The sequence below is a fragment of the Sparus aurata genome, chromosome 20, assembly GCF_900880675.1.
Source record: "Sparus aurata chromosome 20, fSpaAur1.1, whole genome shotgun sequence".
Taxonomy (NCBI): Eukaryota; Metazoa; Chordata; class Actinopteri; order Spariformes; family Sparidae; genus Sparus; species Sparus aurata.
The window spans coordinates 7,381,345-7,396,217 of record NC_044206.1 but is presented as its reverse complement, the minus strand read 5'-3'; the positions used below and the strand labels follow the sequence as shown (position 1 = coordinate 7,396,217).

The window sequence follows — 14,873 nt, the reverse complement described above, 5'->3', positions numbered from 1 at the left end:
AAGAAAAACAATAAAAAAAAAGAGAAAGCTGGTTAGGGCCTTTCGACCTTCTTCCATCAGATCAGAAAGCTGCTCCCTGCCAGGCTGAAGACGTGGACGGCAGCCAGGAGGTTGATGTTACCGATAGCGTTACAAGCTAAGAGGTGGCGAGGATCAGTGAAGGAGCCACCTTCACCACCACCTGTGCAAAAGTGGATGATGTCAAAGCACAGACGTTCTGCATGTGTTTAAGTTGAAGGAAGATAGAGAGAGAGAGCACACATGGGCATTCAGGCTGAGCCATTTCTGTGGGTGGGCCTGGGGACACATGTGACTAATGACCTGGATGACTTTTTAAAGTTTAATTTCCCAATCTAATTATAAGAACAAACGCAGGTACCTCTAGAGAAAACATGCTTGAAATTGTCCTGATGATGTGCGTCATGCATCTGTACATATCTGCTCTGTTACTTGCACACAATCCCGAGCTTATGTCGATTCTTTTCTCCATCCAGCTGGATGGATGCAGAACAGTGGGTCATCCACACCTTGGTGCCACACCTACACCAAAACCCTGCGCTACGCCTCGTTGGATTGCCTCGGCTGCGTTACGCAAACACTCTCAGTCCTCCGGCAAGCGTCATCCTGGGAGACAGTGGTGTGCCAACACGCCAACTCCTCGCTGACCTGCACATGGCGGACTGGAATAAGGAACGGTAAGTGGATATGTTACGCGTCTCAATGACATGCTGACTGTCTATTTGTTAATACCTTAGTTCTTCAGCTGTTGATTCCTCTGAGAGCATGAACAGATTGGATTACTCTCTTGAAAACAATGAGCCGTGCCACCCCATTAAAACTTTCCAAAAACCAAAACAATGCAACTTTTTTTCCCCCCTTTGGGAACACAAGCAGCAATAAGAGATGATGATTTTCTCATGTAAATTACCAGACTACTTTGCATATTTTGCATGGGACACTGAATCTTCTGATGTGTTCTTTTTTCGGTATGATATCAAACTGAGCTTTTTGCATCCTCTTAGCTCTTAATTGTGATGATGAAATGTACTCTCTTAAAGACATTTAAAAGTACTGTACCGGTACTGATTTGATGTGATGCTATCTAATGGTGATTTCTTTTTTTCCCACTTTATTGCAGGTTTAAAACTCTTTCCATCAACTTCACACACTACCACAGAGAATCTGGTTTATTTGTGTGTGTGTCCTTAAAACTAGAGTTGACTCAGACACATAGAGTGACTCCTGTTCTCTGCATCCATCCACTCCTCATCCCTTCATCCTTCTCTGGGCTGGACCTGCAGGTGGCCCTTACGGTAACAAACATCATAATGATTTCAAATTATAAAGTAGGAGCAATACATATATTCTGAAGTGACGAATTTGAAAAATAATCTATGCTTCAGGTTCTTCTTCTCATCGCTGCTCTCCTCATCTTGTTCGGAGAACTGTGGTTCATGGCTACTGAGCGTGCTCAGTATCTGTGTCAGTGCAGACACTGGTTCCAGCTCCTCCTGGCCTTGTTGTCCCTGGCAACGGCTATCCTGCAGCTCTGCTTCCTGTCCCAGGCCACTTCCTGTGTTTCCAAGGTAAGAAACAAAAACAGAAAACTGTGAAGATTCATCAAGATTTCCTTCAACCCGAGTGTCAAGGAACACTTTCACCTAAAAACTCAGTGTCAGTTCTTCACTTGTTACCTTGTCTTTGTCGTTTATTTTAGCAGATTTGGAGGCAGATGCTACTGAAAGGAGCAATGTGTAAGAGTTGGCCACCTGTTCAGTTCATATTCCAAACAAATAGGGGGCAGCATATCACCAGAGTAACTGCTAACTGCTGCTAACTGTAGCTGGTAGCAGTCCAGACTGTGAGCTTTGGGAATGATGGTTCTTACACTATTACACAATAAAATGCATTATTATTATTATTATTATCATTATTATTATTGTTATTATTATTATTTTTATTATTAGCATGGGAGCTTTGGACTGGGATGAACCAAGGCTAGCTGGTTAGCATGTTAGCTTCAGTGGATATCTCTTCAGCCTAATACAGACATAATATCAACACTGTTATTTCTTCACATCCTGTGTGTGACTGTAGTTAATTATTTGATATTTTCAATGAAAATTCTTACATATTGCCCCTTTAAACCCCCACATGCACGTGCTACCCTAACATTAACCCTATGTTCATTATAATTAGGATGAAAACGATTGCAATTGTTACATTTGACTTCTAAAATGCACTCTCACGATGAAAATCTTCTTTTTCATGTGTTGCTTTTATGACGTTTGTGTCATTCAGCTTCATTCCCACCCAGACGGCTTCATCGACTTCCACAGTGCTGCCCTTCTGGCAGAGAGGTGCTCTCAGTGTGCAGCTATTCTGCTCACTCTACTTGTTCTAAAGGTAGGCTAAATGAGAGTCGTGTTCATCATTCTGCAACTATACATTCGTTCACAGCTTTCCCCAGTCTGTTGAAAGCCAACTCATTTCCATTGCTGTGTTTTCAGCTCATGGGAAACTTGAGGTTTGTGCGGAGGTGGGTGGTGTTAGGCAGAGTGCTGCAGAGAGCCTGGAGGGAGCTGTGGGCTCTGACTGTCCTCCTGCTGTTGCTGCTGCTGCTCTGCACTCACCTCGGGAACACGGTATGAGCATGAAAGTTCAGCTGAACTGAATATTCATCGGGTATTGTATATTGATATTTCTCTGCCTTTGTTTCAGATCTTCTCCGGTTCAATAGAAGGTTTTCTGTCAGTGCGACAGAGTGGCGTCTCTGTGTTGTCCATCCTGCGTGGCCGGGTGGCTCTTCAAAGACTATGCAGGGTCCATCCGGTCCTGGGCCCTCTCTATGGGCTACTGCTCATGGGGGGAGGTGTTTGGCTCTTTGCCAGACTCTGTGGCACTGTTCTCATCTGTACATACAGGTACACATTGTACAAAATATTACTGCTAGCGTGGTGATTTGGATATGTGGGTAAAAATCCCAGCACTGCAATGTGTAGTGGAAATTTTCCTTGTGAGGTTGAGCGTTGCTTAGTCTCTGAAGTACTTCAGACTTCAGCGTATGAATCGGATCTCTTTTATAACACGCAGAGTGGAGCGAAGTCAAAAGTGTTCTCTCCCGAACTCTAAAATGTTAACACTTAAAGGAGTCATCACCCGGAAATCGCAATTTCTCTCGTTAAATCATGCATATTGGTGTTGGACCTCTGTTGAAACTTGCCTGAAAAGCTTGAGTTTGAAAGTGGTAAATTTTTTTCGCTTTGGCTCTTTTTCCGAACAGGAATAGCGCACAATAGTGCGCGTTCCTAAAGCACGAGATTTTGACTCTGCTCCTGTGGTGACGTTACCACAGGAGGCTACTTGCATAAGCATCGGCTCACAGCCGTCCTCAGCCAGACTTTCTGAGTGAGCACGCCGAATCTGCTTATTTCTCTGTCATTTTCACGCCATACATCGTGACCGCCAGCATTAAAACTCAGGTCTTACATGTAAAACACGAGTGTGAAAGTAAGAAGGAAAAAAAAGAATTTACCATTCAGAGACATCCTGCTGTAAACGTGTCTCTTCCACCGTCTCTGCCTCTTCACTCTCCTGTTCAGGTTCCGACTCCGGCTCGTACATAAATGCCTGAATTCCGTAAGGTTCGTCATTTAGTGTGTGCGCCATGACAGAGGGCTGTTTATGTTTGTCTGTGTCTGTTAGTCTGTGTGCATGCAGGCTCGCCACCCATTCCGGCTCTGTCCTTCCTGCGGCCAATCAACGCGCGCCTCATTACATATTAATACAATGCACATCCGGACTGGTCAAAACCTCGCGCATAATCTCGCGTGAGAAAGTCGCGGTATGAAAAAGTGTCAGAACAAGCTCTATGTTTGATTTTTTTTCTTTTTTTTTTTCTAATAAGTTTTAAGAATTGATCCAAAGCGATCCAAGAGGGACTGGATATGTAAAAAACCAGGTGATGACTCCTTTAAGTACAGAACAGGGAGGAAGTTACCTTTATTTACAACAGCCATAAAACAGGTTTCTTTACATTTGATGTTTGGGTGTATCCTGTCCTTCCCAGGACCGTGACACTGATGCTTTTAGGTGGGACAGCAAATGCCATCTTATCTACATATCTGTATCCTCCCATGTAGACGATGTGCTCCACCTGTGGCTCCCCTCCTCCTCTCACATCCTGCTCCTGTCTTCACATCTCATTGATCACTGACAGGAAAACTGTGTCATTTCTTACAAATGTCAAAAGTTTGATAAATGACACAACAAGTTCTGAGGTGTACTGAATTCACAGGGTGATATGTATATGCAGTTTGCTCATGTGATGCTCTGCAACAAGTCTGAGCAAGCTTGATACAGACCCCTTAGTTAAAAAAAAAATACAGTTATAGAACATATGTACGGTTATTAATGTACAAATATACATAAATACATCTGGCTGAATGTGAACAGCATCAACAAGATGGTGATGATACTGTGGTCAGCATCTTCATATCAAAAGTTTGACATCTGGGAAACACTGTCCATCAACTCTTACCAAGCAGCGATGTCAGTCCACCGCACCTGTCACAGTTGAACAAAGGGGGCTCAAACGCAGACACACAGGCAGGCAGGTGACCAAACTAAAGGTGAGCTTTATTAACATGAAGCCAAAGTCCAAGTGTAATAAATCCAAAATCCAAAAATGAGGCAACAAAAAATAAAGAAAACCAAGAAACAAATTCAAACAAAGAACAAACCAAAAACAGCAAAGTACCAAACATGAGCAAAGTTTATACCAGAAATAACACAGGGAATCTGGAACCAAAAGCCAGAAACACACAATGGGAAGATGGGACAAGGAGACACCGAAACACAAGATAATGACCGGAGAGGAACAAAAACAGGAGATGCATGACAAACAATGAGACAAAGAGAGAGGCGAAGACAAGAACTTAAATACACAAGGGTCGACTCAGTAATAGATGACAGGTTAGGACTGGAAAGGGTGGGAAAACAGAAAAAAAGAGGGAAATAGCCCTTTTTACATAGAAAAGGTGGCACATATGCTCCAAGGTCTTTCCAAAAGCCGCCTCTGAGGTAGGCGTAAACATGTGGAGTGACGTGAAGCTCGAAGTTGATGCCATTTTGACAGCCTCAGTCTCATTTTGGCCATTTCCTTTTCCTGTGACCAGACATTAGGCAGGGGCAGCCTTAAACAAACTGGATTACCACAGCTCTTATTTCAACTCTCTCCCTACGTGGGATGGATCAAACAGTCAGGATGTGTGGTCGAAAAGAGTCTGTCAAAGTCTGCTGCTCTTAATCCAAAACACCCACGTTCTTCTCCAATGATGATGATGACAACAGTGTATGTGCTGTGCATGACGCTCAAAAATGTACCATTAGTTTGGCGGCGCTACCTGGGACTGTACTCGAAGGAATCAATGAAATCAGAAATGGTCCCAGTAAACGTGCCAGATAAAAAGTGTGATTGCTACCAGTGCTTCAAAGTTGATGTGCCAAAAGCTGTTTCCAAGGGTAAATATTGTAAGAAGAGTGTTTTGTGGTCAACTTTTGCTGCGTCTTTCAGGGCAGAGCAAGCTGAGCTGCACCGTCCAACCATTGAACCTCAGGACTATGAGATGGTGGAGTTTTTCATCAAGAGACTCAAACTGTGGATGGGGCTCACCAAAACTAAAGAGGTTGGTAGTGCATTAGTTCCGGTGGATTTCATGTGAAGAACTGAGTAAATGAGAAACTTGCCCTGTCAGTAACATGTTGCCGATCCTACTCATTCATTTTCCTTTCCAGTTCAGGCACAGGGTGAAGTTCGAAGGAATGGACATCCCTCCATCCAGGTCCTCACAGGAATCCCGTCTCTCCACCCTATCTTCCACCCTCCCTTCGCCCCTCTCTTCTTCCCTATCCTCCTCGTTTTCATCCCCCCGTCCCCTGTCCTCAGCTGTCTCCATGAGGTCTGAGGACTTGTCCGAGCCTGGGTTCGATGTCCAGCCCTACCTGGTCCGCCTGCTGCCCTGTGTCAGTGAACTGCTGTCTCGTTTCGATCAGGTCAATCAGATTACTGAGGACGTTCACAGCCTGGAAATGAAACTGGAAGAAGCTCAGGCGAGAAGAAGAAACAGGTTGATCAACAATGATGCAGCAAGATCGGGAGAGTCAGCAAAGCCAAAGGAATTGGAAGGAAAAGGAAGGGAAACAGGAGAAGTTAGACACAGGAAAACAGGCCTTCTTTACCCCAAGCCACGAGTCTCCCTTCCATCATCATTTTCCTTCACTCCTTCCACACTTAACTACTCGGCTGCATCGATTGTTCCCCATTCACGTAGAACTTGCTCTGAGTCTGAATCAGTACCATTCCAGCTTCAGCCGTCTCGCAACAACCTTAATTCTGAAGCAGCCAAACTCGCATCTGGAACCTGTGGCTTGTACCCTGTAGGTTCTACTGGAGTTGACCGGTTCCCCAGGAGAAGAGCTTGGCATTCAGGGAGCTCTCATTCAGCTGATGCAGCTCAGAGGATCTTGCTGAGCCAAGGTGGTGCTCCATGTGGAGGAGAACATTTTGCATTCAACACCAGACCCAGGAGTGAAGAAGGGACGAGAAGACAAATCGGTGAAGGACTCCCAGTTAAGAGGAAGGCTTGGATCTCTGAGGGATCAGAGACCGAGCAAGACTGACCAGGTGCTTACACTGGAAGTTAACTTAGTTGACAGATTTTATTCTGGTTGGACCTGTGTAGTGAATCGGACTGGATCTTTGTAGTGGTTTGCAGCGACGTAGCACTGAGCAGCCGGACTGTACTGATTGTTGCTTCTTTGGAAATGTAACTGGTTTGATGCGTTGAAAGATGTGGGAAAGTTGAGCTAAAGATGCTTTTGCTACTTTTGCTTTTGATGCCTGAACCACCACATGGCCTTGTTTCAGAATAAATATGTACAGTATTTGGGTGTTCTGGTGAGAGACAAATTATTATTTGATCCTGTTTGAATTATGCCATGAATTATACATAATGCTGTTCAATTTAAACAGACAAATCTTCAACTCAATGAATTTGTAGTTTGTCATAAAACAAATCAAAGTTAAGACTGAAAATACGTAATTATTTTTCAAGAATGCACACTCAACAGATGCATGAGTGATGTTGTCTTGTTTAACACTCACAAACACCCCAAACCGAAACCTGAAACCAGTCCCGGATCAAAACCTTGTCTCAAGCCATTAACTACCTGTTTTTTTTCTGCAATACGGTCCCATGAGACACACCAGAAAGGGCGGGTCTTCACCTCACTATAAGGACTAAAGTTCTTGTTTTGTAAACATTTTCAGCAGTTCAACAGTATACCGGAATTTCTAATGCTACAAAAAATAACTCCTATCTCCTATCCAATGCATACACATGCAAAAGAAGTAATGGAAGGGCAAATGTTTTTTTTCTTCATCCAGTTAATTGTTTAGGCCACAAAGCCTGTTTAACATGCACATAAAAACAGATAGACATTGGTAAGATTGGTTGTTACTGTGACCGAAGAGAGAGCAATTAGTAATAGTAGTAAAAATTGAACAGTTGTAAATCAATTAAAGTGTAATTCCTTTTTATAAATAGTCAAGTTTCAAGTTTCACCTTTGTACACTTCTTTGCACATTATATTATTCCTTACAGTACTGTATGCTGTAAATACAGTTATATGCTGATACAGTTGTGTAAGAGACCCTGTTGACGTTTTCCTCCACAGAAGAATAAAGACAAGTGACCATTTGGTCTGAAAGACTGTGTAAGCTTATATTCTTCAAACCATTTTATTTAAAGAAATATTTTACAGGGCTGTGTCCAAAGTGTTTTTTTATATGCTTAGATTAAATGAATATTTTGTACACAGTAATTCAGATTATTAGCTATCAAAACGAAATGACCTTGATACAAAAGTAAACACATGATAATGTAGTACTAAACACATTATCACCACAATCCACATTAAGGTGACTGACTGAATGAGTGAAATTACATATGAGGCATGTGACTAAAGTACATGGACAATGCAATAATATTTGGTGACATGCAGTTTGGGTTCACCTTGGTTTGAAGATTGTGTGTTATTACACATGTACACATAACATACAGAAAATACAGCCAATGTACAATATACAACGATGTGTAAAAGAAAGAACACACATTCTAAAATTGTTGTTTTAAAAGTTCCAAACAGAATAAAATGAAAGAAATAAAAATATGCATGATACAAAAGCATTTACCAAGATAAAAAAAACTAATGGTTAACTGTTTCATATGTATCAGAGCTGTGTATTTATCTTGAATAAAGTGTTACTTTGACTTTGAAGAAAAGTTGTTAGCACCTTCAACATGAACACAAATACTAAGCTACATTTGTGCAAGCTTTTTCCAAATGTTTGTGTTCCTTCTTTAATCACATGATTGACTTTGTCTAGAGGTCAACAACTATTTTGTCCATTGCTTATCTTCACCTATCAGTTATTTGTGTTCATTGCCTTATCACTGTGTAATTTTAAAATGTCACTCCCACTGTATAAAAGAGGATGCATTCCTGTCCTTCTGCACTCAGGTTTTGGAGTCAACAGGTGAGTATACATAAACCTATGATGTTATTACTGCAGATTTTAATGTTTCAGTGACTAACTGTGTGACCAGAGCTTGATTCTGCTCTACTGAAATGCATTTTCTTACATAGCTGAAAGCAGAGCCGAGACAATGAAGTGGGCTTTTGTTGTGTGTGCCATGGTGGCACTGTCTGAGTGCCTTGTCCAGTAAGTCAGCTGTTACACTCTATCATTTCCTGTTCTTGTTCTGTTTTTGATTTTACCTGCAACCTAAACTTCATTAACTACTAGGGCACAACTGCAGACATATGACACTTAAATGAGCAAGTGTCAGGCCTCTTCATATTTACTGTGCTCATAATTAAATCTGAATATAATCATGTGTGAATAGTGAGGAGTTTTAGAGTAAGGACAGATGAGGAAAAACATCTTTAAATGTGAATTAAATGTGTACAAATGTAGCTGCAAGGAAACCAAATTAAGGTTATCTCACTGGTGAACCCTAGGGTCCCTCTGGAGAGGGGTAAAACAGCCAGGGAACTCCTGGAGGAGCAGGGCCTGTGGGATGAGTACAGGCTCAAGTTCCCATACAACCCCATGGCCAAGTTTGACAACCGTTTTGCCGTGGGCACCGAGTCCATGACCAACGATGCTGATGTAAGTATCATCTCTTAACGCTCGAACAGATGGCCGACAGAACTTTGAGAAATGGCTCATTTTGCTCATGAATATTCTCTATATCTCCACAATTCCAGCTGGCTTACTATGGAATCATCTCCATTGGAACTCCTCCTCAGTCCTTCAAAGTCATCTTTGACACCGGCTCATCTAACTTGTGGATCCCCTCTATCTACTGCAGTAGTGCAGCCTGCAGTACGTAAAACCACACATGCATATACATCTCTATCTTTTTTAAGAAAGTTTTGCTATCTTATTTTTCTTATCGAGGGTTAGGGTTAGGTGTTTTCAACATCAACAAGCTCACTACCATGAGTCCTACAGGATGTAAATTCAAGCTGATGAATATTGAACTAAGGAGAACACCTAAATCCCATAAGTAAGGATGGAGTGGAAGTACAGTTAGGTTGAAGCTGAAACTACACTTACTGCTTCCACAAATGGATGAGGGTCTGTGCTGGTATGGACACTGACGTACCAACAAGTTTTTATGACCACTTGGACCTGTCTCCATGGCCACTTCACTATGATAAGCTACAGAATACTCTGAGCATGTGTTGAATATGTCTTTCAAGCAGACTTCCAAAAGTAGCATAGACAGAACTACAACAAGCCCATATGGGAGTATAATAGAGTCCCGAGTGGTAAATGTTGACCAAGGAGATATAAACCTGAGCTGACTGTCGGCTGAAGGCAGGTCAAGATCTACTTCTGTCTGAAAGTTGGGGTTAGGGAAGCAGGTAGACTTGGTCATCAAACAGTTTACGATTAGATGTTTCAAAATCTAGATTACGGACAACAAGAACATATATACTGCTCTTCAAACCAGAAACAAGAGGTTAAGATTCAGAACTACTAAATTCACATCATGTTATTTCTGCCATTATGGGTCTATTCATGAAAACCACAATAAAAGACAGAGTTTGATGAGGACATAAAGTAACATGGGATCATGGGAGTTGACTACATTGTTAAAAAGAACATATAACAACATATTTATATAACTTTGCCTCCTCATACCTAAATGACTGAATAAGTCAATCACTTCCAATATGACTGATATCAGTAGTTTGGTTTGATTTAGGCAACAAAACTACTTGGTTGGATTTAGGGAAATACTGTGGTTAGGGTACTTAGCTAATTTTACTTGCATACGTGAATCCATTACATATGTAATTTGAGTTAGATACATATATGACAGAAGTTCACTACATTACGTACTTAATAAAACTCACCGTTGACTTTTGATTCCACACGGGACATGAACACCACCTGACTTCCTCCCTGCTGTAATAATTACTACAGCCACTAGAGGTCATCACCTAGCAATACAATTAATTTGGGTGTAATAAACTGCTTTCACATTTGAGGTAAGTGATTGTGTGTTTTTCCTTGAATGAAAACGGGCTGCAGCTTTCATTGTTTTCAATGTCAGTTGCATAATTTACTTTTAACCCTTGCTGAAGCATGACATAATTACTAAGTCATATCAGCAAACATTTACACATTTTTCACGTTTACCTTCCTAGACAACCATGATAAGTTTAATCCTGGACTTAGCAGCACCTACAGACACAATGGGAGTCCTCTCAGTATCCAATATGGCACTGGCAGCATGACTGGATTCCTTGGATACGACACTGTCACGGTGAGAAATAAGATAATATTTAACCACTTTTAACATAAAAATAAAATTCACTCATATTTCTTATTGATTGTTACATTGTTCCACCATCTTCAAAATGAAAAAGGTACCCCCATTTCTTCATAATTAAAAATCTGTTGTCTTGTAGTTTCATATGAACGTGTGTTGGGACCAAAAATGTCATTCAAATTGAGAAAGCAAATTAAGGGGATATTTTGATCACAAACTTAAAGATTCCGCTGTAGTTTGACATGTTTTAATTCCCTGTGTTTGTTTGGCTGCCAGGTGGGTGGGATTGCTGTGCGAAACCAGATCTTCGGCATGAGTCAGAGTGAGGCTACTTTCATGCAGTACATGCGTGCTGATGGTATCCTGGGCCTGGCTTACCCACAGCTGTCTGCTTCTGGTGCTACACCCGTGTTTGATAACATGATGAAAGAGGGCCTCGTCAACCAGGACCTCTTCTCTGTGTACCTGAGCTCGTAAGGACTGTCATAGATTTAGATTTGCAATATCCAATCCAGAGAAAAGGAAATATTTCTTGACAGCAGTTAACTTCTTAATTTATCAGTAATGTCCCGCTTTCCTCTGAAGTAACTCTCAGCAAGGCAGTGTGGTGACCTTCGGTGGCACTGACCCCAACCACTACACTGGTTCCATCACCTGGATCCCTCTCTCCAGAGATCTGTACTGGCAGATCACAGTGGACAGGTGAAGGCACACAAACAATATCACAGCTCGCTCCAAATGTTTCCAAAGCAAAGTCATTTAGTTCAGTATGCATCTGTCTGAGACTGTGTTGAGTTCTACTGTGTCTATCTTTCAGTGTTACCGTCAATGGTCAGGTTGTGGCCTGCAATGGTGGTTGCCAGGCTATCGTGGACACTGGCACCTCTCTGATCGTTGGCCCTCAGAGCAGCATCAGCAACATCAACACTTACGTGGGAGCTAGCAGCCAGAACGGAGATGTAAGTGCCAAGAAATTGAAATTGGTTGACAGAATGACATTTCTGTAACTTCACATTGACTAAATGCCCACCTAATAAAGTAAAATGTGTATAAGTCAAGCCAACTTTTTATACTTTTGCATCCCTTCTTTCACTTTCATCTCCCTCTCTCTGCTTATAGTACATGGTCAACTGTAACAGCATTGCCCAAATGCCAGATGTGACCTTCCACATCCACGGACAGCAATTCACCCTCCCAGCTTCTGCCTACGTCCGTCAGGTAAATGTTTGATTCCCTGCCAGACTTAGGTTTTTCCTCACTTCACTGCACTTCTACTCCATCTAAAAATTATTTTCCTAAATTCCCATCACAGTCTCAGTACTATGGCTGCCGTACCGGCTTTGGCAACGGAGGTGACAGCCTGTGGATCCTGGGTGATGTCTTCATCCGGCAGTACTATTCCATCTTCAACAGAGCCCAGAACATGGTGGGTCTTGCCAGGGCTAGATAATCAACCTGAAGTCACCTTGCCCAAGAGCCTTGCAACAATCATGTGTACATCTTAGTGCTATTGTAGAGTTTAAGTACTGCTGTAATGATGTGAGAAGTCTAAGATTCAAACCTTTTCCTTGTACTATAAATGATTAAATGCCCCCAAATCCAATAAAAACAGTCAAATCAACTTGCGTGTTGTTTCATTAAACTGTACAGGAAATAGACATGAAAATAAGAGCCCTGTCATACGCCCAGCGCAAAGTGTCGCACAATGCAGCGTTCCTACTCCTCAGGTAAATTTTGGTGCACATGCTTATATGAAGTCAAATGCAGTTGTTGATGGGACAAAGGATTGGGAGACAGCTTAGGCCAAAAGTCCATCAGCCAAGGAACACATACTTGTCTTCAGCAAAGAGGAGTGCCACTTTTTAAATAGCAATGCGCTAGGCGCAGGTGCATCTGGCATTTATGCCTCAATTCTTGCCCAGATTATGCACTATTTGACTTGCAAAAGTAGTCGGACATACCCCAAACACACTTGTGCCATGCACATTAGAACATGCGCACCAAACCAAGATAGGCCCATAAATCTGTGTCAACACTAACATTCATTTAAGATAACAACAACATGAACATCAGAGAGGACCCTTTATTCTAAGTGTACAAAATGTACATTGAACATAATAATTTAATGGAGTAGATTTTTGTACAAAGGTGTTCACCAGATTGCACCAAAAGTAGTAGACATTAGCATTCGTAAGGCGAGTTTTTGACTAAAGTGGCAATTTTGGGATAAGTGGCAGCATACTGAATATGGTTATCAATAGTTAACTTTTAATCAGCGACCTGCCAGCAACATGTCAGTCTATACACTAATTTCCCTTTCAGACACACTGTAACGGCTATGTAAAATATGAAGCACAGTCAAAAAAGCTCATTGTGGGGACATTTCCTCCAGAGAGCCAACAAAGTCAAATGTATGTTGATGAAGGTTCTCAGTCATCCAGGTTATGGTAATTCTAAGTGCTGAATCATAGGCAACTGGACTCTGCAGTCAAGCTGCCTATAATACAGCACTTAGAAAAAGTCATACATAAGTTAAAATGTGTGACGCTACTCTTCAGTTTAGTAGTACTATGACCATGCACACCCACACCCAGGGGCACACAGATGGGCGCAAACAGACAGGACACCAGGATCTCAGTTTTGGGTGGGCCACAGTAATTTTGGCTGGACATCTTTTAATGATGTTTGCCTTTTTTTCCTTCCTTTACCCCCAGCCTTGCTTAAACAAAGATGATATCATGCTATAAACTCAGGTGGGCTCTGGTACTTAAAGCAACACTATGGACAAATTGCTATTTTGTGCGATTTGACACCCCCTACACTTTCTGAGTGCAAAATTATTGTCGAAGATACAAATCCCAGGTCTGTATTCATCATAATGTGGAGCAACCTACAAGCAAAACATTACATCATTGTATCTTGAAGTAAACACATGTAATGCTGTGAACCTGCGCTCTCACTGAAGAAACACAGTGCAGACGCAAGTAATATGTGTCCTGTTAGTGGTCCACTGGACAGTGAGGCCAAGACTAGATCAAATTCCTACTCAAACATACTGTAGTGAAGTACAGATAAACTGATGGGAGAAACAGCAGGTAGTCATTGCTCCATTGATGTATAACAAGTACTTGATATAGTGTTGGGGAGGGCAGGGACTCTGTTCATTGCTATGAACGTTGCTCCGTGACAAGAAGCTAACAGCGCGTTTGCACTAGAGATGGTTTAGCTCTTTGCAAGCTTGAATGGGGATCAAATCTTTTAAGATTGTGGCTCCTCTGAACTTGCTGTTATCAAATTGCATGTATTAAAGTAGGATAGTGAAATGATTCAGTTTGAGGGCTGTGACACTCAAAAAATGAATATGTAACTGTTTTAAAGCTGCTTCTTGTGGTGTTTTTGGACCAGTTTGCATCACATGACTTTGCCATTACATGGTATGGGCACATCATCAAATAGATTGCTGCAGGGGTTACCTATTTTTGCAGGTCAACCTGTAATTTAGAATTTCCCTAGTTTACTTGACAAAAAACCCAATGGAATTTTAGAGTATTGTCGAATGTAAGATACAGCAATAGTCTTTGAATTGTAATACAATCACCAGAAGTAAAAAGCTAACGTTGGTGAACTATAAAAGTTTGAGTTTCAGGAGTTGGCAAGCAAAGTATGCCTGTGAATGCAGACTAGTGAGTAGATTAGTTTCCATGTTTTTAGGGCGCATTCCTGCCGCACTTTTTTGGAGTCAAAGCCTGGTGCACTTCCTGGGGTCTTTCCCTGCTGAGGCTGTTGGACCTGACTTATCACAGTAGACTAGGCTGTTTGGGAGGGGGGTCTGAGAGAGACAGGAGCTAAAATTGAGTGTTTCAGAAACAGGGTGAAAGCAGTGCTTTGTATAGTATATGAAAATTAATGTGTTTTTCAACATTAAAGCATTTCAAACTATTCTATCGATAGAGCCCCAAAATA

General features: G+C 41.7%; 2 protein-coding genes across 2 annotated transcripts in view; both read left to right on the top strand.

Annotated features, from left to right (window-relative positions):
• Positions 1–7,770, top strand: part of pkd1b (polycystic kidney disease 1b) — a 31,552-nt gene extending 23,782 nt beyond the window's left edge. Inside the window, exons 35-42 of the mRNA XM_030399695.1 lie at positions 495–695; positions 1,139–1,313; positions 1,404–1,586; positions 2,302–2,406; positions 2,511–2,645; positions 2,722–2,924; positions 5,576–5,687; positions 5,797–7,770. Coding sequence (XP_030255555.1) covers positions 495–695; positions 1,139–1,313; positions 1,404–1,586; positions 2,302–2,406; positions 2,511–2,645; positions 2,722–2,924; positions 5,576–5,687; positions 5,797–6,681 — 1,999 coding nt within the window. The 3' untranslated portion in view covers positions 6,682–7,770. The remainder of the gene's footprint in view (positions 1–494; positions 696–1,138; positions 1,314–1,403; positions 1,587–2,301; positions 2,407–2,510; positions 2,646–2,721; positions 2,925–5,575; positions 5,688–5,796) is intronic.
• An 813-nt stretch (positions 7,771–8,583) lies between these two features.
• Positions 8,584–12,531, top strand: LOC115570906 (pepsin A-like). Its single transcript, XM_030399702.1, has 10 exons — positions 8,584–8,599; positions 8,710–8,785; positions 9,085–9,235; positions 9,334–9,451; positions 10,786–10,904; positions 11,187–11,383; positions 11,496–11,612; positions 11,728–11,869; positions 12,030–12,128; positions 12,223–12,531. The coding sequence occupies exons 2-10, from the start codon at positions 8,730–8,732 to the stop codon at positions 12,358–12,360; spliced, it is 1,137 nt and encodes a 378-aa protein (XP_030255562.1). The 5' UTR covers positions 8,584–8,599; positions 8,710–8,729; the 3' UTR covers positions 12,361–12,531.
• Positions 12,532–14,873: the final 2,342 nt, after the last annotated feature.

Excerpts from the sequence above, each read along its gene's own strand:
- LOC115570906 (XM_030399702.1), top strand. The coding sequence starts at position 8,730 with ATGAAGTGGGCTTTTGTTGTGTGTGCCATGGTGGCACTGTCTGAGTGC. Across the intron at positions 11,384-11,495 it reads TTCTCTGTGTACCTGAGCTC|TAACTCTCAGCAAGGCAGTG; the intron begins GTAAGGACTGTC and ends TTTCCTCTGAAG. Across the intron at positions 11,870-12,029 it reads CTAGCAGCCAGAACGGAGAT|TACATGGTCAACTGTAACAG; the intron begins GTAAGTGCCAAG and ends CTCTGCTTATAG.